This window comes from Phoca vitulina, unplaced genomic scaffold (assembly GCF_004348235.1).
Source record: "Phoca vitulina isolate PV1807 unplaced genomic scaffold, GSC_HSeal_1.0 scaffold8, whole genome shotgun sequence".
NCBI classification, from domain to species: Eukaryota; Metazoa; Chordata; class Mammalia; order Carnivora; family Phocidae; genus Phoca; species Phoca vitulina.
In genome coordinates, this window is record NW_022589711.1 from 51,985,849 (window position 1) to 52,011,983 (window position 26,135).

The 26,135-nt window shown below is 36.1% G+C and overlaps 1 protein-coding gene across 3 annotated transcripts in view; it reads left to right on the plus strand.

Annotated features, from left to right (window-relative positions):
- Positions 1-26,135, plus strand: part of FGF12 (fibroblast growth factor 12) — a 572,489-nt gene that overhangs the window by 374,241 nt on the left and 172,113 nt on the right. For all 3 annotated transcript variants that reach the window (XM_032406908.1, XM_032406907.1, XM_032406906.1), the window contains one exon: positions 7,235-7,338. In XM_032406908.1, coding sequence (XP_032262799.1) covers positions 7,235-7,338 — 104 coding nt within the window. The remainder of the gene's footprint in view (positions 1-7,234; positions 7,339-26,135) is intronic.

The window sequence follows — 26,135 nt, forward strand, 5'->3', positions numbered from 1 at the left end:
GCAGTGGCAGAGGAGAAATGAACAAATGGGAATAAATGAGCTCTTTTTCAGACTTTCCTTGCATTTGCTAACATCCTCTTGGCCGTAGCAAGTCACATGGTTGAGCCCCGTGTCAAGGGATAGGACAGAATATCGTTCTAGAGCATTGCATATTTATATGGCAAAGCATGTAAATTGAAGAAAAAGTAGAGAACTGAGTGTATCAATGCAATTCATCTACTAGATCTTTTTTTTACCATTTTCCTTTATTACTTAAAAAAAAACTTCTCTCTTGAGGTATATTTGACATACAAAAAAAACTTGTACATATTTGATATATACAATTTGTTGAATTTTTTTTTTTTTTTTTTTGAGAGAGAGAATGAGAGAGAGCACATGAGAGGGGGGAGGGTCAGAGAGAGAAGCAGACTCCCTGCCGAGCAGGGAGCCTGATGCGGGACTCAATCCAGGGACTCCAGGATCATGCCCTGAGCCGAAGGCAGTCGCTTAACCAACTGAGCCACCCAGGCGCCCCTTGTTGAGTTTTGATATATGCATACACTCATGAAACCATCACTACAATCAAGGTAATAAACATACCCATCAATTCCAAAATTTTCTTTGTGTCCCTTTGCTTTTCCTTTTTTTTTTTTTTTTTTTGGGGAAACATTAAATGAGATCTACACTCTTGACATATTTTTTTAAGTGCACAATTTAGTATTGTTAACTATAGGCAGCATGTTGTACAGCAGATCGCTAGAACTTAGGCATCTTGCATAACTGAAACTTTACATCCTTTGAATAACAGCTACCCATTGGCCTCTTCCTGTAGCTCCTGGCAACCATCATTCTATTCTCTGCTCTCATGAGTTTAATTATGTTAGATACATCATGTAAGTGGAATAATGCAGTAGAGTAATGCTAGGACTAGCTTATTTCACTTAGCACAGTGTCCTGATTCATCCATGTTATCACATATGACAAGATATTCTTTTTTTAGAATGCTGAATAATATTCCATTATATGTATATGCCACATTGTCTGTCTTCACTTATCCATCCATGGACATTTAAGTTGTTTGTATATCTTGACTATTGTGAATAATGCTGCAATGATCATGTAAGTTCTTGAGATCCTGATTTCAACTTTTTCCATATATCCCAGGAGTAGGATTGCTAAATCATGTGGTGGCTCTGTATTTAAATTTTGAGGATTCTCCATACTATTTTCTATATTGGCTGCACCATTGTACATTGCCATCAGTAGTGCACAAAGTTCCTTGTCAACACTATTTATTTATTTATTTATGTAATAGTGGCCACTTGAACAGGTATGAGGTGGTATCTCACCATGGTTTTAATTTGCATTCTCTGGTGATTAATGATGTTAAACATTCTTCATGTACCTATTGGTCGTTTGTACATTGTCTTTGGAGATGTGTCTATTCAAGTCTTTCGCCCATTTTTTAATTGGGTTATTTGGGTTTTTGCTATTGAGTTGTAGAAGTTACTTATCCATGTAAGATATTAACACCTTATCAGTTATACAGTTTATACCCATTTTGCAGGTTACCTTTTAACTCAGTTGATTGTTTCCTTTGCTTTGCAGAAGCTTTTTAGTTTGATAGTCCCACTTGTCTACTTTTGCTTTTGTTGCCCACACTTCTGGTGTTACATGCAAGAAATCACTGCCAAGACCAATGTCAACAAATTTTTCCCCTATATTTTCTTCTAGGAGTTTTATAGGTTCAGGTTTTATGTTTGGATTTTTAATCTATTTTGAGTTATTTTTGTGTATAGTATAAAATAGGGGTCCCATTTCATTCTTTTGGATGTCAATATCCAGTTTTTCTAGAACCATTTGTTGAAGAAACTATCCTTTCCCCTCATTGCCCTTTTTATACCATTTTTCCATGTGGTTTGGTGATTGAGTTTTGTATGGATTCCAAGAATACCAACTCCATTATTTCACTTTTCAAAATATAAGAGTTAGATTTACATAAATGTTTAGAAAGATATTCCTTTTGGAAAGGACATGATTGAGAAAATGCCTGAATATCAGATTTGATGCTTGGACTCTCTTTGGCTTATGATGGTAGTCGTCAGCAAATGTTTACTGGGATCCTGAATATAAATAGAATATATACTACTCTGTTTATTTTCTCAGTCTCTCTCTTTGTCTCTGTTTCTCTCTCTTTTTTTTCTTCCTCTCCCACTCTCTCCTTTTCTCCATATTATACAAGTGTTGTTTAGATGTGTTATTTGTTTGGAGAGCTTACAATCTAGCTGTGGTTAGGGCAGAAACTTTTTTTTTTTTAAGGAAGAAAATTATAAATTGTGGTGAAAATAGTCTAGATTCAGGACAAGGGCAGTTTAGGAGTGAGAGAAAGAGCTTGGTATTTGGTGTGTCATTTTAAGCATGGCAGGGGTTTCAGTATGAAGATATGGGGAGAAGAGCATTCCAAGCAGAGAGAATAAAGTAAGCAAAAATATGGGGTTAAAAAGTAGGAAGAGGGAGATCAAATTATTAGAAGCCATAAATAAATATATTAGAAGGAATAGTATCATGTAGCAGAAATGTATGCTGTGCGTATATGTAATTTTTACTATCAGGCTGAGATGTTTTACGTTTTTAGTTTCTTTTTTATCTTAAAAAAAAAAAAGCATTTTTATTCCAATAAGAAAACCACAAATTCTGGAAATGTCTTTTCATGACTCTTATGATCAATAACATTTATTGAATGTAAGATATGTACATGTGACTGAGGTAGAAATTACAGAGACCTACCCTCAGAAGTCTTTTGTTTTAGGGATGGAGACAAATGTGAAAATAAATGACTATAATACCATGTTCCAAATGCTATTATAGATATATACCAATGAATTACACAATCATGGAAAAGGAAACAGCCATCTCAGAAGAGTTTGGGTAAAACTCATGGTGCGGTTGAGTAGTGAAGACAGGTTTTTCAAAAAGAGAGAACAAAAGAAAAGAAACTTTAGCCTCACTAAAGATCATGGGCAAACTTAGGAAATGGGGAAATTCTATAAAGCTGGTTATGGTGACTGGAATATGTAGCAGGTGATCAACTTCCAGATGCTATTTTAAGCCAGATTGCAAAGGGTGCTGAGGGTCAGGGTAGAGACTTTGTGTAGTACCTGGAGGTTGTAAGCAGGGGAATGGCATGATGAGAGGCAAGGGGCTTGAACAATGGCGTGGCCCACTTACTTCGAGTAAGGCCTGCGGCTTCGAGGATGGAGAAGAAGACTGGAGACGTGGGAGGAATTCTTGTGCATAACAAAGGACTCCTGTGAGCTAGAGCCTGTGTGCTACAATGAAGATGAACAATAGATAAGGGTACATCATTTGCCACTTTTCAAGATTTTAAGAGGCAGATGCGGACCCTCCCAGAAAGAGTAGTTTTAACTTGTACCACTAAAAAGTTCCATTCCAAAATGTTTACTGATTTTTTTTTTTTTTTTATGGACTTGCTAAATCTCCCAAAGCATACCATCTAAAAGCCATTATCACTTTCCGGTTCATTGATGACTTTCACAGCTTCTTGCTTTTGTCCCTGCCTGGCTTTAGTAATTTTCGCGCTCTCCTCAGGTATGAACAGCTTTAGAGTTGCTTTGTTATGACAGTTTCAGATAAATGGACCAGTGTTCTTAGCATTTGTCCTGGGAAATCTTTAGGTTGGAAAGATGTTTTGAACAATTTTGAATTTCATTGTTCTTTCTCATAAGAATTTTCATTGAACTTGATACTTTCCAGTAGCATTTATTTACCATGTAGAAGCACCGTACATTTAGTTGGTCCCTTACATATTAACTCTGCTTTCTTTAGCAATCTCTGTCAGTAAGGATTAGGGTTGGTTCTGCATTACACAGACTAAAATAACAAGGCCTTATTTTTCTCACATAAAATCCAGACCTAGGTAATTGAATGCTGGCCTGGTGCCATTGCACAGCCGTCCTCTGAGACCCAACTCCTTCCAGCTCACCTGTCACCACTCCCTCGGGGGTAGCCCTTGTTTTCATGATCTCAGATGATCCAGCCGCCACCCCACCCCCCATCCCAGTCCAAGCAGCCATAAGGCAGAGGGTTGAGAAGAGGGTAAAGGAAACCTAGAAGCTGTCTTTAAGGAAAGAGTCTTCAAGTGTACAGAGACCTTTCTGCCAACATCTCATTGGCCATTACTGAGTCCATAACCACAGTCAGCTGCGTGATGTGTAGAGAAACGTAGCTAAGTAGTCTGACTTTGTGAAAAGACAAGAATGGATATTAGAGGAAATTAAACTTAAAAAGGAAGAAGGAGGACACACGATATTTTAGGCAGATAACTACATGAGAAAGCCAGAAAACCTTTGTTCATGTGCAGATTCACTTGGGTTACCTCTCTGAACCTGTTTGTCCTTTTAAAAATTAGGATAATCATTCTGTCCTAAATGTTCCATAGTGTTGGTGGTTGAGGGTCAAATACAATGATGAATTGAACAGCACTTTGAAAATTAAGTATTGCACAAAAATAATTAAGTGATCTTCTGAATATAAACGCAATGGATATTAGTGAGACAATGTCAGTTGTTAGATCAGACCTTATGGTAACCTTATTTGAGAAGCAAGAGAATCATAGATTAATGACAAAGAGCTCTAATATCAAGGCAACACCTCTCTGTTTATGAGACACTTTCAAGCATATGATAATGCATTTGATTCTTCTGTAAACACTATGCAGTAAGGATGATTATGTTCATTTTACAGATAGGAAAATTAAAGCAGAGGTTAAATGAATGACTGTGAGCCAGGTAGCTTCTGAGTGGTGAGTTTAGAAACTATGTTGTCTGCAAATCTCACACTTTTTTTGTAATCTGTTGCTGCTTGAATCTTTGTGCGTCACGCGTCTTGTTTTCCATTTGGCAAAGTTTAGATCTCTAAGATTAGAGTGACAGACATTCAGACATTTATCCCTACTTTATCTATATAGTGTTCATTCCCATTTCTCCCTAGTATGAATCAAATTCAATTTACCAGTCCCTTTCTGTACACATCCGTTATCCTCCAGAACCACCTGAAGTCCTGTCCCACCGAAATGTTTTTCTGTACTTGGCTTACCCAAATTCTGCCCTTTCTTTAAGTGTCAACCTGGGTCCCATCTTCCATGTGAGACATTTCCTGAATATTTCAGGCCACACAGATCTTCCATTTTCCTGAACTTCTGTAACATAGAGAATATATATAGAAAGCATATATTATATTTAATTATAGAAATAAATTATACACTGTATCAGATTATTCCATATGTCTTAGCTTTCTCTCCCTAACTAGACTTTAAGGTCTTATACTTCTTAAGTTATTTCAGTAGCACAAGGACAGTGGTAAGAACATAGGAACAACAAAACCAGTTCAGATTCAAATTGAGCTAGCTAATAATCTTGAGCATCTCATAAGATCTAGTCTCAACTTTCATGACAAATGAGGAAACAGGTTCAAGGAGGCAGAGAGACTGGTCCAGTGTCAAGCACATCTAGAAATTAAAACCTGCTAGAGTAAATCTGTGGTTTCAGGCTTGATCCTCTACAACTATCAGCTGAACATTTGACTGCCAAATACTGTGTGTGTGTGTGTGTGTGTGGGTGTTGGTTAGCTTACCATCCCAAGTTGAGAGAAGCCGGGAATAATCAGTCATTCCAGGTAGCCCTTGGGTGGATTTTCATACATTTTACATTCAAAACTAAGAAGATGACCAGAACTGATGGACATTTTATCAGTAGAAAAGAGGGATAAGAACCTCTAACTAAACCAGGATGTTAAAGTGAACTACAGATATATGCTCTTATGCATGCAGCTGTGAGATATTTAGTCCGTAGCCATGTTGTCATCTACAGAGCCTATATGATTACTTTCTTCCCTTATGTAATGCGAATTCTTTCAGGGAAGGGGCAATGTTTTATGCTTATGCTCATTTTATAATCGCAACAGTAACTAGAGTAATGCTAGGGAGATATAATTCATAAAAATATATTGTTGGAAGATTATTATCTTCTTGTTTTTCTCTTTGGTATTTGAGTACCTTCTCCAAGTAGACATGTAGACTGTTGAATATTTTCAGTGATGGACAACCCAAATATTTAAAGACTACAAGCAGGTTCCCATTTCATCTTATGATATTGAATTAATTTTAACAAGTTAACTTTTAATGGTTTTAGTGGTTTTGTGCATGTCTATATACATACGTGTGTGTATATGTGTGTGTGTGTGTGTATTCTGAGATATAAAATATATCCATTAGAGCTTAAGCTATCAGTTATTGATCTGTCTATTTATATATCTACATTTACATGTAAAAGAATTAAACTATTAAAAGAAATGCTCTCATTCCACCAATGTAGCTAAGAATGAGCCAGTGATTTTTATCTTTATCTTCTGTATTCAAGACAATATTTAGGACCACAGGGAAAAATCTGAAAACAAGACACTCTGGCATAACTTATAAAGATCATATATTTTTTTCTTTTTTTATTATGTTATGTTAATCACCATACATTACATCATTAGTTTTTGATGTAGTGTTCCATGATTCATTGTTTGCATGTAACAACCAGTGCTCCATTCAGTACGTGCCCTCTTTAATACCCATCCCTGGGCTAACCCCTCCCCTCAACCCCCTCCACTCTAGAACCCTCAGTTTGTTTCTCAGAGTCCATAGTCTCTCATCGTTCGTCTCCCCCTCCAATTTCCCCCCCTTCATTCTTCCCTTCCTGCTAGATTCTTCTTCTTTTTTTTTTTTTTTAACATATAATGTATTATTTGTTTCAGAGGTACAGGGTGAGCACTGTGAATTGTGTGAGACTGTTGAATAAAGATCATATTTTATTATTACTTATGTCTGCAATTACATTTTCTACTGTTGAGAATGTTTTGGTTCAAATTATTTATTTGTTTGAAAAAATCTTATTACACTGAGTATGTGCTCATTTTGTGAAACGAAACTGTGGGGACCATAGAGACCTTCTAATGGAATGTAACCTCTTTACTGCAGATGAGTTTATGTGATTTACCTGGGGTCACATAGGTAATTAAAGGTAGTGCAGAGACAAGAAGTCAGCTCTCCTCCTCTCCTCAGTCTCCCTCTCTCTCCCTACTAATTTCAATTCGTAGTTTTTAATTCTCAAAATAGTCATCTTAAGAAGCAGGATGATTTATTCAAAAGGTCACTGATTCTTTCCTCTCTGTTTTCTCTTTTCCTCTCTAGCCCTCTTCAATCTAATTCCTGTGGGCCTGCGTGTGGTGGCTATCCAAGGGGTGAAGGCCAGCCTCTATGTGGCCATGAATGGTGAAGGCTATCTCTACAGCTCGGTAAGTACCTCGTAAAGCATGCGTGTATGTATGCGCATGCGCTTGTGTGCACACATAACCTGGCATTGAGAGCTAGTGAAGTAACCATTATTTTAGGGAAGAAAATTAGAAGTTGAAGTCATTTTAGAATTTCCGACCCAGTATGTCAGGATTTCATTAAGATTTTTACAATTTACAATGTGAGGGATCATGCCCTCTTGAGAAAGAGTTAGTTACTTGCTATGCAATATAAATTCTCTTCATCTGGCTTCTACTTCTAGAGGATATGTCAGTCTTTCGAATTTTACCTTTCTGCTTAATTCAAGGGGTAAAAGGTTTTTCCTTTCTCCTGTTACTTCTCCTTTAAGCACATAGGATGGTTTAAGAAGTTAAATTCTTCAGTTTGTCTGGGAGTCTTTTCTGTCTTGTGGAGAAAAAACTTTTGGAATAGGTTGTGTTTTGTTTGTATTTAATAAATCTGTTTAGTACCTAATACATCAGATTCCTGTCATAACTGGTCACTTCAAAGACAAGGTGAATTTATGGAATGAGCTCTGAATTAGGGGCTGGATATTTGAGTTTTATTTACATTTCAGTTACTATTTCTCTTTGGGCAAGTTAGCTCCCCTCTTTGGCTTAATTTCTGGACCCATAGCACAGTGTATTGGACACCATGTTGTTTAACATCTCTTTTCAACCTTAAGCTGACAAAATTAGGTAGCTCCAGTGGCTACATTATAAGCACTGACATTTTAAAGTAGTAAACTGTCATCTGATGCCTGTCTGACTCTCAAGATAATAATTTATGCATTGGGAGAGTGTGGCTGCACTGAATCTCATGTATCAAGTATTATGATAACTCATAATTTCTTTTCTCTCATGAGGGAATGTGCCTATTTGTAGTTCACAAAGAGATATCCTTGAAAATCATGGTTAAAGATTTCCACCCTTACTTTCTATGATCTCAGTAAACAGCATAGTTATTCAGGAAGTTCACTTATGCCTATGAGATTCTAAATTAAATACTAAATAACTTCTATTAAACTCTTTTCATATTCAGTTAAATGAATCTCTGCTATATTATGCTTGCTTTTTAGTGATATATCTGTCATTCATATTAGGATTTTTAAGTTACTCTTTTATTCCTGAGCATATTCAGATATGCATTTGCATTCATATACTAGATGTGTATATGCACATTTTTTTTAATTGTTCTATTCACTATAACACAGATAAATACATTTTTGGTTAAAACAAAAGTGAGCTTTCATTCTTAATGTGCCATAATTCTAACAGTTCTTAATGTCCACTTATTGTGAGTCTATATTTTAAATGTAAGAATTAAAATAAGCAAAACAAAAAGGTTGTTGTTTTGAGTAATTCCAATTAATTAAGCTTTAAAAAAAGTTTTGGGGCGCCTGGGTGACTCAGTCATTAAGTGTCTGCCTTCAGCTCAGGTCATGATCTCAGGGTAATGGGATCAAGCCCCACATCCATGTCAGGCTCCTTGCTCAGCAGGGAGTCTGCTTCTCCCTCTGCCCCTCCTCCTCCCCATGCTCTTTCTCTCTCTCAATCTCAAATAAATAATTAAATAAAATCTTAAAAAAAAGTTTTGACTATAATACAAACTAAAACATGGAGATGATCGTAGGATAATATTGACTTAAGGATTTAATCAGTCATCAAGTAAAGAGCTAAAACTAGCAATTATACAAAAATGATGAGTTCAGCTCTTTGAACCAGAGTTCATTTCCAAAGGTTTGGGAAGAAGAAAAACACAGAAAGTCTGACAACAGTATTGCAGGCAGAGGACAGTTGTATAGGAGTGTGTGTGTGTGTGTGTGTGTGTGTGTGTAGGGGGCAATGGTGGGGAGGGGCACCCTTGTTGGGTACAATCTCAAAGTTCCTGAGAGGAACCTGGGTATTCAGTATGAGATAGGTGAACTTCCTACTCTGAAGCATGTCCAGAGATTCATACTTTTTATTATTCTTGCTCAGAACTAGGGTTAAGTCACAGGAGGCTTGAGCCCATAGGAGAGAATTTAAGAAATTCTTGACTAGATAATTTTACTGTGGGTGCTTTTTTTGTAAAGGAGTTAATGCCTTAGAAAGCCAATAATTACCTGTTGAGTTACCTGTTTGGGGTACCCAGATATTCAGTTTTCCCCTTCTCTTAAATCAAACTTGCCCCATACCAAGAATCATAATTTTTTCCTGCTTATGGTAGAGGCGACTGGGAACAATTTCCCTTTGATTATAAGTATAGCATGGCTGACATAGATCATCAGGGATTCTTACTTTCAAATCACCCTCTTTCTGGATAGAACTAATTGGAGTGAGTGCTGGTGTTTAATTTTATTTTTTTATTTATTTTATTTATTTTATTTTTTTATGTTTTTTTATTATGTTCAGTTAGCCGCTGTATAGTACATCATTAGTTTTTGATGTAGTGTTCAATGATACATTAGTTACATGTAACACCCAGTGCTCATCACAACACGTGCCCTCCTTAATACCCATCACCCAGCTACCCCATCCCCCCAGCCCCCTCCCCTCTGAAACTCTCAGTTTGTTTCCCGGAGTCCATAGTCTCTCATGATTCATCTCCCTCTCTGAATTGTCCCCCTTCAGTTTTCCCTCCCTTACCCTATGGTCCTCTGTGCTATTCTTTATGTTCTCACATATGAGTGAAACCATGTAATAGTTGTCTTTCTCTGCTTGACTTATTTCACTTAGCATAATCCCTTCTAGTTCCATTCATGTCAATGCAAATGGTGGGTATTCATCTTTTCTGATGGCTGAGTAATATTCCATTGTATATATGTACCACACCTTCTTGATCCATTCATCTGTTGAAGGGCATTTCAGCTCCTTCCACAGTTTGGCTATTGTGGACATTGCTGCTATGAACATTGGGGTGCATGTGCCCCTTCTTTTCACTACGTCTGTATCTTTGGGGTAAATACCTAGTAGTGCAATTGCTGGGTCATAGGGTAGCTCTATTTTTAACATCTTGAAGAACTTCCATACTGTTTTCCAGAGTGGCTGTACCAGCTTGCATTCACACCAACAGTGTAAGAGAGTTCTCCTTTCTCCACATCCTCGCCAATACTTGTTTCCTGTCTTGTTAATTTTTGCCATTCTAACTGGTATAAGGTGGTATCTCATTGTGGTTTTGATTTGTATTTCCCTGATGGCTAATGATGATGAACATTTTTTCATGTGTCTGTTAGCCATTTATATGTCTTCTTTAGAGAAGCGTCTGTTCATGTCTTCTGCCCATTTTTTGACTGGATTATTTTTTGGGTGTTGAGTTTGATAAGTTCTTTACAGGTCTTGGATACCAGCCCTTTATCAATAATGTCATTTGCAAATATTTTCTCTCATTCCATGGGTTTCCTCTTAGTTTTGTTGACTGTTTTCTTTGCTGTGCAAAAGCTTTTTATCTTGATGAAGTCCCAAAGGTTCATTTTTCTTTTGTTTCTCTTGCCTTTGGAGATGTGTCTTGAAAGAAGTCCCTGTGGCCGATGTCGAAGAGGTTACTACCTATGTTCTCCTCTAGGATTTTGATGGATTCCTGTCTCACATTGAGGTCTTTCATCCATTTTAAGTTTATCTTTGTGTATGGTGTAAGAGAATGGTACAGTTTGATTCTTCTGTATGTAGCTGTCCAATTTTCCCAGCACCACTTATTGAAGAGACTGTCTTTTTTTCATTGGGTATTTTTTTCCTGATTTGTCAAAGGTTAGTTGACCATAGAGTTGAAGGTCCATTTCTGGAGTCTCTATTCTGTTTAATTTTAAATGGTGGGCACAGGCCTGAAGATTTTGTTATAAGACTAGAGAAGGCTGATACTAGGGGAGGCAAACCTGAAAGAGAAGAGAGCATCAAGGCTCCATCACTCCGGCAGTACTGAGTCCCTCTGTGTGGCATGCCTCAGCAGGAGAGTACCAGCGCAGCCAGGGACCCTGTGGTGAGTTTAAAGCAGGCTGTTAACATAGGCTTTCTTGAAGTGTTTTTGGTGTATATTAGGCTTGAAGTTTTCTTTTAAAAAGAAAGTTTAATTTCTTTGATAATGAATTCATGTTTTAATCATTGATTTTTTTGGCTATCATTTTTAGAATTAGGTTGAAATTATCTTAGAATTTAAAATTAGTTCTCCATGTGTTTGGAATTTTGGTCTGCAGGAACATTTCTCTCCCCTCCCCTGCCCCACCTCATGATCTTCTTCCTCCAAGGTCTGCCCTCACTTTCTAGTTTGTTGTTGTTGTTGTTGCTGCTGCAGCTGCTATCTAGCCTCCAGTGGCCCTAGTTTAGCATAAGATGTTAGAGTCATTTCAAGGCTCCTATCCTAGGGTAACATGGGTTGGAGAAGGGGGCCTGGGCTAGGTCTAGTTCCTCTCATTGTGAGGCTGTGTCTCTCACTAGATTTTGTCTAAAGTAGTATCAGCATTTCCATTTTAGCCTTTTTACAGGTGGAGAAGGAAAACTATCCCAGCCACTGGTATAAGCAGGTAGGCTGGCTCTGGTCCCCATCCTGCATAGAGGGATTTATTCCCATTGACTTGACCAGAGTGGAACTCTGGGGCACACCACCAATGTCAGGATATGGAGCTTGTAGCTCCAACCTAGTCAGTCCTTCATTTCCATTCCACAGGGATGCTTGTTTCCATTTCAGAGGGACGCTTAGCTTGCTTTAAACCTGGCTATGTCATTTAGATTTTACATTTTTTAATTTTATTCATCATTGCTATCTGTTTGGAGCAGAGTGGGTGCAACATAGTCTAAACTCATGCCTTTTTTCCTTTCTGTCTTTAAGTTATAGTAAACACATAAAATTTACCATCGTAATCATTTTTAAGTGTTACATTACAATAGCATTAACTATATGCACATTGTTGTGCAACAGATCTCTAGAAATTTTTTGTCTTGCAAAACTGAAATTCTGTCCCCAAAACAATTCTCCTTTCTCCCCTCCCCTCACCTTCTGGCAAACACCATTCTACTTTCAGTTTCTGAGTCTGACTGCTTTAGATACCTCATATATGTGGGATCATGTAGTATTTATCTTTTTGTGATTGGCTTATTTCACTTAGAGTAATGTCTTCAAGGTTCATCCATGTTGTAGCATCTGAAAAAATTTCCTTCTTTTTAATTTTTTGAGAAACCTCCATATTGTTTCCCATAGCAGCTGCAATATTTTGTATTCCCAACAGCAGTGTACAAAGGTTTCAGTTTTTCCATATCCTTACCAACATTTGTTATTTCCTTCCTCCTTACCTCCCTTTCTCTTCCTTCCTTCCTTCTTTCCTTCCTTCCTTCCTTTCTGTTAGTGGTCATACTAACAGATACAAGGTGATATCTCATTGTAGTTTTGACTTGCATTTCCCTTGGCTTAGTGATGTTAACCACTTTTCATGTACATGTTGGCCATTTGTATGTCTTTGGAGAAATGTCTATTTAAGTCCTTTGCCCATTTTTAAATGTGTTTTATGGCTGTTAAGTTGTAAGTGTTCTTTATATGTGAATTTGAACTCCTTATCAGATATATGGTTGACAAATATTTTTCCCTATTCTGTAGGTTACTTTTTCACTTTGTTGATTGTTTTCTTTGCTGTGCAGAAATTTTGATGTAACCCCACTTGTCTATTTTTACATTTATTGCCTGTGAATTTGGTTTCATATCCAATAAATCATTGCCAAATTCAATGTCATGAAGCTTTTCTGCAATGTTTTCATCTAGGAATTTTATTTTATTTTATTTTTTTAAAGATTTTATTTATTTATTTGTCAGAGCAAGACACAGCGAGAGAAGGGACACAAGCAGGGGGAGGGGGAGAGGGAGAAGCAGGCTTCCCGTGGAGCAGGGAGCCTGATGCGGGGCTCGATCCCAGGACCCTAGGATCATGATCTGAGCCGAAGGCAGATGCTTAACAACTGAGCCACCCAGGTGCCCCTCATCTAGGAATTTTACAATTTTAGGTATTACATTTATGTTTTTAATCCATTTTGAGGTAATTTTTCTATATAGTGTAAGGTAAGGGTCCAATTTTATGTATTTATTTTTTTTGCATACAGATACCCAGTTTTTCCAACAGCATATGTCGAAGAGACTATCCTTTCCCCATTGTATAGTCTTGGCACCCTTGTCAAAGATCACTATACCATATTTGTGAGAGTTTATTTCTGAGTTCTCTGTTTTGTTTCATTCATATATATGTCTGTCTTTATGCTAGTACAACACTTTTTGATTATTGTAGGTTTGAAGGTGTTTTAAAATCAGGAGGTGTGAGTCCTCCAACATTTTTTTAAAAATCAAAATCGTTTTGACTACTCAGAATCCTGTAAGATGCCGTGTGGATTTTAGGATTTTTTTTCCCATTTCTGAAGATAAATGCCACTGGGATTTATAGGGATTACTTTGAATCTGAAGGTTGTTTTGGGTTGTATGGATACTTTGGCAATATTAAATCTTTCAGTCCATAAACACAGATGTCTTTCCATTTATTTGTTTTTTCCTTAATTTCTTTCAGAAATGTTTCATAGTTTTCAGTGTATAATACTTTGCCCCCTTGATTAAGTTTACATTTATTGTGCCGTTTTGAAAGGAAGCCCAAAATAATTTTAATGGCATTAAATGATACTTTTTTTTTTGTAAAGTAGAGTAAATAAAAGTTCTAGAAGACATCACTTTCTCACACAAAATAAGCTCACAAATGCTAGAAACTTCTGTTCCTGAAACACCTTCTTTAGTAGTTCAGGAAACACTGCTGTGTCACAATCTGTTGAGACAGATTTTCCGACAAATTTTACCTTATTCAGATAGTGCCCTTAATTTTAAAATTTTTGCTATTTAACCAGTTTTAACTGACTTGAATTTTAATATTGTTTGATGTTTCATTCTCTTTGAGGTTTACAAGATTTTGAAAATGCTTGTAAAACAACCTAAATTTTGTCAAATTATCAGAATGCTTAAAGGCATTTGTGTGGGAGTGGGGAGGGTTGCATCTTTTCATCATATACAGAGAAGGTATAGTCTGAATCTTGTCTTTCTACTATCCTCTATAAATTTACTCTAAGATTGGTATCTTTTTATGTTTTTATTAGTTTGAACTGAACCTTGTATACATAAAACGATTACAGATAAGAGTTGTTTGATATAAAATTCTAAAGTCAGATTATTTTCAAACTGGAGGTTAAAAATTGGTGATGAAATATTTTAGATTATTATTATAGAGTCATCATATGTGTAATAAAATATATAAAGGATGAAAGTAATACTACCATAGTTATATTGATGATGCTGTTATATTTGACTTTTTTATTTTTGTTCTGTACCTATGTAATTCTTAACCTTCCTTGTAGTTCAATTCAAAATCTTACTGGTAAGTGAACTCTTTCCATTATCCATATCAGTGAGAATTAGATACTACTTCTGCTTTAGTATCACAGGACTTAGTGTCTGTTTTTCTAGTGGGAAGGAATTTTATCATATCCATCTTTGCTACCTGGGCCACGTATTTCCCCCAATCACAACATTAAGTACATTCTCTGATAAAGGAAGGCTTTCAATGAACTTGTTGAATTTTAAAGAATTGCCTATCCCAAGTATAGATGGAGCAGATTATATACAGCAGGTGAACAGTTAACTATGATTACATTGGTGATCTTACAGTCCACAGCACAAATGCTCCTTTGCCCTCAAAGTCAGCCTCAATAAACCTAAAATTTAGTCAATATATATTTATTGGAATTCTACCACATACTAGACATTATACTATATAGTGAGCATATGAAAGTGGGTAAAATAGAAAGATCCTTCTCTTCCTAGAGTTTTCACTTATTATCATAATTACTTGTTGCAAGAAGTCTGGGCCAGTACAATGTTAGAGAGCACAGTCTTCAAGACCACCTTCACTTCTAACACCAACTGTTAAGTTCAGGTCAAGGGTGGTTCCCAACACCACTCTTTGGCTTGATAATTTATTAGAAGGACTTATAGAACTCACTGAAAGCTGTTATAAGTATTATACTTGTGGTTATTGTTTATTATAGGGAAAGCATACAAGGAAGCCAAGGGAAGAAGTATATGGGCAGAGTATAGGAGACACCAAAAGTACCAAATGCAGAGTTTCTATTGTTTTCTTCCTATAGAATCAGAATGTGTTACTCTTCTGGTATCAATAGGTGACAGTGCATGTCAAATACACCCAGTCAGGAAACTCACCTGAGCTTTGGTGTTAAGAGTTTTTATTGAGACTCCATTATATAAGATTGATTGAATGATTGCCCATGTGGCTGAACTCAGGCTCCTGGTAGACTGATATGTTGCATGACCCAAAGTGCTAACCCTAAAACATTGTTTCTCTCTGGCTAACCTAAGGCCCTCAGGCAAACAAATATCAATTTCTGGAGGCCAAGGACAAATGCTACACATCTTTTGGGACGAGGTTGAGTTCTTTACATGTATACACACTGTCTAATTGAAGTGAACGCCATATTTTATTAATATATTACTCTGACTCAGCCTCCAGTCACACCCTGTTATAAACAAAACATGTCCTCCCAAAATGCATATGTTAAAGCTCTAATCCTCAGTGTGATGGTATTAGGAGGTGAGGCCTTTGGGAGGTAATTGGGTTTAGATGATGTCATAAGGGTGGAGCCCTCATAATGGGAATAGCATATCCTTAGAGAAAGAGGATAAGAAACTGGAACTTTTTCTCTCTGTGAGCACACATAGTAGATGTCATGTAAACATACAATGAGATGATAGTTATCTACAAGCCAGGAAAAGAGCCCTCAGCAAGAACCAAATCTGATGGCACCTTGATCTTGGACTTCCCAGCCTCTGGAACTACGTGAAATAAACGTCTGTTGTTTAAGCAACACAGTCTATGATATTTGTTAGAGCAGACAAGATACTTCCCTTCTGCCTATATCTATTTTCTTTCTCCAACTTGGAAGAAGGAAATGATGAAAGACAAGAAAGTTATGAGAGTAACATCTGGTACATCATCATTTGGGAAGTGAAAACATAATTCAGTGCTTTGGACAACTTGGGAGCCTTGACATTTGAATTTAGGAAAATTATGCACTTAAAAATAATGCAATTTGAATAGCTTTAAACATGTCGAAGACTTGTAACTAGGCTGAAAGTATTGGGTCCTTTTTTAAAATATGTATTTATTTATTTTTATAGAGAGAGAGAGATTGAGAGCAGGGGTCAGGAGCAAAGGGAGAGGGAGAAAGAATCTCAAGCAGACTCCATGCTGAGCTTGCAGCCCGATGCAGAACTCGATCTCAGGACCCTGAGATCATGACCTGAACCAAAACCAAGAGTCAGACAGTCAACCCAGTGTACCACCCAGACACTCCAGTATTGGGGCTTTTTTAATGAATAGTTTGATGCTTTTAGCACACATATCCCTGACATTTCAGTGATTGATAATGATTAAAATGTTTTAAAAAGGTTTGCTTTTCTGGTTACAATCATTGTTTACTTACTTTATAAACTTAAAACAATTATATTGATAATGTTTGGCCTTGTATCAGTTATCTCTAAAATTAGAATTATTTAGCTTATGAACTATTGAGTTTTTTTTCAATTGAGGGATTAAGGTCAAATTACATACAAATTCTTATTGTTTAACACTGCCTTAATCCATGTCAATTATATTTGAAGCTAAATCAATGATAAAATGACTCCTTTAAGTCAGTCTTTGTTTTAATACAAAGTAGTATTATAAGCTGTTATGAGAGTAACTCTACCAGTGATAGTCATAGCAGTGGTATTAAGGGCTGTGCTGGTACAAATAATATAGTTTATTTAGTTTTTGTTGTTTCTAAAGGGCTTTTAGATTTATATGTAATTTGCCCAGCAACTCTGTGAGGAAGGACAGGAATGGACCATTAAATGTAGATAAAAAGCTGAGGCTTAGGAAGCTTGTTGACTTAAGTCCATCCTGGTGAGTAATAGAACCCAAACTATTATCTAGGTCTTAACTCCAGAAATTATGAGATTTTGATGATACCACACTGCCCCTTGGCCTTATATATAATAGATCTTCCCACTGTAGAATGCTTTCTCAATTTTTAACTGAGCTTTCATATAAATAGTCTCATCTGAGCCTTACAATAACTATGATACTGCTATCGAAGGACAAAAGATATACCTGGGAAGCAGAGCTTATGTGACTAAAATGACGGCACTCAGTAGAGGTGAGGTAGGTCAAGAAAAGGAAATCCTAGTTCAGTGTTCATTTTTTAAACCAACATTGTTTATCTTATTTGCTATTGCATTTAAGGATGTGTCACTCTGTACTGTTACAACATAATGTCAAAAGCATAATTATATTAAAACCAGGGCAACCTATCACCTTGTTTATTTATAGGTGTCAACAGCAATAATAACAACAAGAATGAAAGAGATATTTCTTTTTTTTTTTTTTTTTTTTTTAAATTTTTTATTGTTATGTTAATCCCCATACATTACATCATTAGTTTTAGATATAGTGTTCCATGATTCATTGTTTGTGCATAACACCCAGTGCTCCATGCAGAACGTGCCCTCCTCAATACCCATCACCAGGCTAACCCATCCTCCCAACCCCCTCCCCTCTAGAACCCTCAGTTTGTTTTTCAGAGTCCATCGTCTCTCATGGTTCTTCTCCCCCTCCGATTTCCCCCCCTTCATTCTTCCCCTCCTGCTACATTCTTTTTCTTTTTTTCTTTCTTAACATATATTGCATTATTTGTTTCAGAGGTACAGATCTGAGATTCAACAGTCCTGCACAATTCACAGCGCTTACCAGAACACATACCCTCCCCAGTGTCCATCACCCAGTCACCCCATCCCTCCCACCCCACCCCCCACTCCAGCAACCCTCAGTTTGTTTCCTGAGATTAAGAATTCCTGAAAGAGATATTTCTTAATTGCCTCATGTCCTTTTGCACCATTTAGAATTACGTGCCTAAATTTGGTGTTTCAGTGGGAGCAGATGACGTCAAGATTGTGATAAGGCACTGACTTTATATTGAAAAACTAAGTCAAGAGTTATTGAGAAACATGGGAGAGGTCTTTGAGGGAGAAGAAAAGAAGAGGACCAACATTGAAAGCTATCAGGGGAGGATGAGTTTATGCCCACAAGGTGACAATAGGAGAAAATACCTTTTTATTTTACTTCTTTAATTTCTTTTGCTTCTCACTATCATAGATGTCCAAAATTTCCCATTTCTGAAGACCCAATAAAACTTCTCTCAATTTCTGCAAAATAAAATTTCTGCAAAAATAACTTCCATATTTTGGACCTTGATAGGACATTTATCTGTATATTCCCTTTCTTCTTTTAGTTAGAATTACTGGTTTCTGTGCCCTACTTATCTTACCAGATGCAAGCTCCTTGACATTAGTGATCAGATCTAATATAGATTAATATATCCTATAGCACTAAAGACTGCAATTACCATATAAAGGTATCTATTAAAATCTTGTTGATGGATACATTTCATGCAGTTTAATTCTGAAAATAATTTATTGGGCATCTGGTCTTACTGGTTTTTGTAATAATTGTGCTGATTGTGTCTCTACACACTTTCTAGTTCAGTTAACTGGTTCAACTTTGAAAAGGCTTTGAAACATGGCAAGTTTGCTAGAGGAGTCATTGTTCATGCTTCTCTGCATTGAGGTCCATATTGTATTGTAGTTTTAAGAGGTAACGTTGTCGTGTTTTCCTTTCTGTACCAAATACTGCTTATAAAAAAGAGGGAGCTAAGACTGGCCAGAACATCTTCTGGGAAGCAATCTGGTCATTGCAGTTCATCTTTCAGTGGAAGATTTCCATTTTATGTTGAAAAGAAATGGCAGATTTTTTAACCAAACATATGTAGAATAGAGGTACAAAATAATTACCCACTCTAGAATTTGAGTTTCCTCATCAACTGATGTCCTCATGGACTGTTCTGAAATCTGAGGTGTATGCAGAACTATTTTTGGGGGCAGGTAGTTTCTCTGAAAAGTGCTGAATATTTAAGGAGAGAGAGAGAAAGAGAGAGAAAGTAGGAATACCTTAGCCATTAATGCCAAATGAATCATAGAGTTTTGGTTAATGGCACTTAGACAGAGAGAAGTCAAAGGCCAAATCACAAAGGCTTGTTTAGCAATTAGTTTGTTAAATACTCAGTTTAAGCCATTTACATTTTTTTCTTCCATATACATGTGATTTCCTTTAATTTCATAACATTTCTTTTTCATCTTAGGTTAATTTTTGGCTGTAGCACCTAGAAAAAATTTATTTATCTTGCCTATTTTTTTTTACCCTCATATATATTAATTAAGTGAACTGGGGTATCCTTTCCAACAACAAAAGAAAGAAAGGAAGAAAGAGGAAAGAAAGAAAGAAAAAGAAAATATGAAACCTGCCCAGCCCAAGAATCTGGCAGTTGTTGCTTGCAAATGTGACATGATTGGTTGTTGGAATTAGGTTGCCTTTCTTTAGAAAGAATCAATAGATCATTAGTTTTACTTTCAGTAAGGATTGAATAATGGTAAGCATTCATTTTTAACTTATTATGTTTTCAGTATTAATTGGTGTTGATTTTATCCTAAGAGTTTATAACTTCTGGAAAATATTAATACCTTAGCTCCAGGGCTAGCCTTAATTATAAAAATTAACATATGTATATCTACTAACATTCTTCATTGAAAAATAAAAGTAGGATTAAGCTTCTAAGAGCAGCATTAATGAAGATCTTTAGTTGAACCATTTGGGAATGATACTAAATTTTATATTTTTTCCTTTCTGCCTTGCCATTAGGCCAATATGTAGTAATATATCCAAAATTTTTTGATTGCATTTCTTTAGTCATTAGTGAATAAGGCAGTTTTAAGTAGTATTTAAGAATGCAAACTTTAGAAATAAAACTGGGTTTGAATCATAGTTCTGTAACTTACTTTCTTTTATATCATTGGAGAAATTTCTTAAACTTCTAGGCTCAGTTTCCTTATATGTAAAATGGGGATAATAATGAAAATGCATGCTATATAGGATTATAGCAGGGATGAAATGAAAGGATGCATGTAAAACCCTAGCACTGCGCATGGTACACAGTGAACGCTCAGTGTTAGCTAGTAGTAGTAGTAGTAGAGGTAGTAGTAGTAGTAATAGTAGTAGTAGTAGTAGAAGTATATACTCAGTGTATCCTCAATCAGATCCTTAACATCAGTCCATGATATTCATGTAGTATTAATTCTACTCTTAGTTTCAGTGGCGATTCCTGTTTTGCCTAATGTACTTTCTTTAGCCACTCTGGCCATGGAAGCTTAGCTTAGAGTATTTCTCCTGTAATTAAAGCCAATTAGCTTCAAACCCAAGACTTGACTTTATCTGTTGAAGGAGAGTTGCCTTTTTTTTTTTTTTAAACTGGATTTAGAACTGAGGATAAAAGGACTGCAACCATCTTAAAAGCACAAGAGAAATCCTGGATTAGAATGATTCCAATATTCAAAGGACCAGGTGCCTAGGTGAAAAGATGGAGAAGCCAGGTCTTGTTCACTCCTTTGAAGCTGCACAGGAAGACACACCTGAAGCCAGCCCTACCTGTGACATTTGCAATTTTATGCCCAGTAATTAACCTTCTTGTGTTAACCAGTTTGGGTTATATATTTAATTTTTAACCAGATAAACTGATAGATGAACCAATTTTCAGAGTAGTCAGACTCTGTGTGAAAGCTCCATGTTCTCCACATCATTCTTACTGAGAAATTACCTAGTGGCCTCCTTCTGAAGGTTTATGACTTTACTATGGCTTTCTGGGCCAGCCTGATTCCCAGAAGAGATTTCCTGTCATTATTAGTTCTGCTTTCCCTTGCTTTTCCCTCTCCAAAACTAATGTGAGAATTGTAATTTCATAAGTTAATGTTTCTTGGTTTGTAATAAAAAAAATCATCAGATCAATTTTTTTCCCCACTCTCCACCTTCCACCCCCAGCTTGAGCCAGTTTTTTAATCTGAGGGGCTTTCCTTCTTCTAAATATCTCTTTATTTAACTCACTTGGAGGAAAATATATTACATAAATTCAGTCTATAGGCCAGGACTTTCATATACTTTAGGGAAGGGGAAAAGCAAAAGAAATGAGTGCTAAATGTAAAGGGAAAAATCAGTTGATTTTTAATTGAGATTTGAATGGGAGAAACAATTTCAATCCTACAGCCTACTGCATTTATGGTACACCTAAAGTTTGTTTCTATACCACAAAATTTTAAAATCTAGTAGTTAAATTGGAGAAGTGGTTTAGCTGCATGGAAATGTATATGTCAAAAGTGACATATTTCAGCCACCTCTAACTGGAAGGAAAGAACTTTATTTTGAGGCCATTGAGAACGTAAGTCTCCCACAGGGTAACCATATGCCCTGGTTCATCCAGGAGAGTTCCAGTTTATGCATGATGTCTTAGTGTAGTTATTGAGAGTATCTGTTTGACCCTCAGAAGAGTCCTGGATTAGGATTTGGGCAATAGTTATGCCATCACCTTACACATGATCCTACATATGACTCAGTGGGTCATCTGAGATATCAGTGTATGCACAAAATCTCACTGAAAAATTAGAAAATTCCCTCTTCTGATTTTACTTCCAAGGCCAAGTCTTAGTGAAAGATTTCTTAAGTTCATTTGCCTGTATCACCTAGGTTTTGAGTTTGGCTGTGAGTAAAAGAGATATCCATAACAAAGTTTTAAATTTTCTCACATAATCACAAGCCTGGAGATTGACAGTTACGGGTGTTGGTTAATGGACTGGTTCAAGAAGTACATAAATGTATTTGGCCTTTTCCTCATGGTACAAGGTGAGTTCTATAACTCCAGCTAACACATGTACATTCTGGGCAGTGGAAAAGGGGCACAGAGAAAGATTGTGTATTTATCAGGAAAGCATACTTTCCCAGAAATTCCAGTAATGACCATAAACGATGTCCAGTAATGAGTATAGAACAGTGTCACATGGTCGCCCCTAGATGCAATGAATGTAGGGAAATGTCTAGATTGTTTTTAAATTTTGAGCTATAGACATTGTCATAACTATCAAAACAGGGTTCTGATAATATTAAGGGGGAAATGGATATTATGTAGGCATCTGACAACTGCTACACCTGTCCAGTCCTATAGAACAAGAGAGAAGTAGAGAACAAGTGAACAGATTAAAGAGTAGATATGCGTGTGTCATCTCTTCATTAGGTTATCTAAGATATTTTGCATCACTATAAATATCATTTAAAATTTTTATGAACTTCTATTAGGAAGCTAAATACTGAACTCTAAAGACTAGAGGGAAGAGAGATTATCTGTAATTTTATTCAGGTCCAAATAGATTAGAATTTACCTGGGATTCGGAGACAGAAGCTTTCTGCTTATTGAGTTTTCATGGCAGATCGCTGGATATTTCCTCTCAAATTTCTTTCTATAACTAGGGCAATGAGGAATAAGCATTACTGTTTCAACTTCCATTCTTCTATTTCATTGGATGGGAAAAGTTCTCTCTATATGGAACTATGAAAAGGCACCAGAACTGAATGTAACCACTGAGGACATAGCATTACTTTGCAAAGGTGTGTTTGCCTATGGTTTCTTTCTTTCTTTCTTTTTTAGAGAGAGAGGGGATATAGGGGCAGAAGGAGAAAGAGAACCTTGAGCAGGCTCCATGCCCAGCTTGGAGCCCAAAGAGGGGCTCTATCTCACACCGCTGAGGTCATGACCTGAGCTGAAATCAAGAGTCCGATGCTCAATTGACTGAGCTACCCAAGTGCCCCACCTATGGTTTCAATCTAGCTGTTACTAAAAATCCAGGGATCAGCAGTTTTTTCCATGCTCCTATTTATCTAGTAGTTTGTTACCTATTTATTTAGGGTTGGTAATGTGGCACATGTTGTCCTAGGCACTAGAGATAGAATGTAAAACACTTCCACTATAGTGGAAGACGGCAAGACAGCATGTAAACACACAAATATGAAAATATCCCATTCAGGATTAGTCCTACGAAAAATATATTTCTGTAATAGAGAATAATAGAGGAAACTAATTTAGACAGGATTTCCATAAAAATGTCCTTAAGGAGATGATATTCAAGCTAAAATCTAAAGGAGGAGAAGAAAGAGAATAATCAATAAGCCAGGGGAAGAATGATGCTAGCAGAGGGAAAAATTAGTGAAAAACATTCATAGGAACAAAATATTTGTCAACCTTACTGTTTCTCTCTTACCCTTCTATCATAATTCTTGCATCTGAAGTGCTAGTTCTTATATGTATTCATTTTCATTTGCTTATCTATTTGATTTAAAATATTTTTACTTGTTGTGTGCTGAGTACTAATTTGGGTGCTCTAGTTATGAAGAGGAAAAAGACAAACACTGTGCTTTCACACCATAATAAAGAATGAAATTGTTAAAGGTCATAACAAAAGGAAGCGAGTTTATAGAAACACAATACACGTTACTTCTTAGCATATTTTCTGAATTTTAAATTTTACATTAACTCTCATTATGAATTTCTGTTATTTGTATCATACTTGTATTTTGAGTCTTTTTACAGAAAATGCAGGAATACATTGTATTTTTTTAAAATTTGTATGCTATTTAATGAATGCTTTCTTCATTATTAATATTCGCAAGGGATTTTTAGGAACTTTCTTAGTTATTTCAAAAAAGAAAAAAAAAGATTTCATTGGCATTATCTTAAGATCTTAAAGTCTAATTAATAGCAGATTGCCAAATATATGTGTATTTTAAAAGCTCCATGCCACATACAAAAAAGTAACTCAAAATAGATCATAGACTTAAGTGTAAGAGCTAAAGCCATAAGATGCTTAGAAGAAAGCATAGAGCTAAATCTTCATGACCCTAGATTAAACAGCGGTTTCAAAGATATGACACCAAAACATAAGAAACAGGAGAAAAATAGGTAAGTTTGCTTTCATCATAATTAAAAAAAAAAAATTCTGCTTCCACACATGGTCAAGAAAGTGAAAAGACAAACCAAAGAAGGGGACAAAAGTTTGCATATTATATTTGATAAGGAATGTGAATCTTGAATGTATAAAGAACTCTTACAACTAAAAATAAAAAGCCAAATTAAAAGTGTGCAAAGGATCTGAATAGACATATTTCCAAGAAAATATACAAATAGTCAATAACCTCATGATAAGATGCTCAACACTGTTAGCTATCAAGGATATATATGATTAGATCATAGACTATATTTTTTTCTTCCTCTTTGGATCAATTTAAAAATTTCAATCAAAACCACAAATGCCATTTCATACTCATTAGGTTGGCTGTATTTTAAAAAGACAGATAGGTGTGCTTAGGTGGCACAGTCAGTTAAGTGCCCAACTCTTGGTTTCAGCTCAGGTCATGATCTCAGGATTGTGAGTTTGAGCCCCAGATTGGGCTTCACGCTCAGCTTGGAGTCTGCTTAAGATTCTCTTTCTCTACGGGCACCTGAGTGGCTCAGTTGGTTAAGCGTCCGCCTTTGGCTCTGGTCATGATCCCAGAGTCCTGGGATCCAGCCCTCCATCCTGCATCAGGCTCCATGCTCAGCGGGGAGCCTGCTTTTCCCTCTCCCTCTGGAGCTTCCCCTGCTGGTGTTCTCTCACTCTGTCTCAAATAAATAAATAAAATCTTAAAAAAAAAAAAAGACTCTCCTTCTCCCTCTGCCCTTCCCCCCACTCTTTTATTCTCTCAAATAAATACATCTTTAAAAAAATAAAAATAATAAAAAAATTAAAAATACAGATAATAACAAGTATAGATAAGGATATGGAAAAGTTGGAACACTTATTTACTGCTAGTGAAATATAATATGATGCAGCCACTTGGCAAATAGTCTGGCAGGTCCTGAAGAGGTTAAACATAGAGATACCATATGATCCAGCAATTCTACTACTAGTTGTATACCCAAGAGAAATGAAAACATATGTCTACATAAAACCTTTTGTTCACTAATATTCTTAGCAACATTATTCATAATAGCCCAAAAGTGGAAACAATCCAATGTTTATCAAATGAAGAATGGTTATCTAAATGAGTAATGGGTAGAGTTGATTGTGGTGATAGTTGTTCAACTCTGTGAATATACTAAAATCCATTGAATTATACACTTTGGGCGAATGGTATATGAATTTTATCTCAATAGTGCTATTATTTAAAAAGCTAATTCTATTTAAAATATCAATTTAATCATGATTTAATAGAGATTAAAAAGTAAGTAAGATGATTTTTTTCCCCTAATGGATTCAATACACATTAATTGAATTGTATTTTTTATTTGTTTAAAGTAACACAAAGGTGTGAATTTCCTCACTATGGGAGAGGTGTGACACAATTCTAACACTCTGGTGTTGGAGCACAACATGAAGAAAGGAGGGAAACAGAGTAGAATCTGTGTTTCCATTGTGAAGCGGTGTCCTACAACTGTAAACACCACAGATTTTGACCACAAAATACTACCTATGAGAGAAGAGTTTTTATAATAAGATTAATATTTGTTGGGACGGGTGGTACTTGATTTTACTTACTGAGCTTGGACATTTAAAATATTATTGTCAGGGCTTTCAAATATATGTAAATCTGTTAATAAGGTAGTACCTTTGGATATATGTTTAAATCGCAGAGTATATTTTTTCTTCCTCTCTTTGACTCAATTTAAATATGTTTTGTGAGGTATTCTTGAATATTCTGTACCTTAAAATTATGTCTTGGGGCTATTTAATGGGAAAAGGTATAGAAATATATGTATCTATTTAGCAATACACATTTTAATTCCTTGCA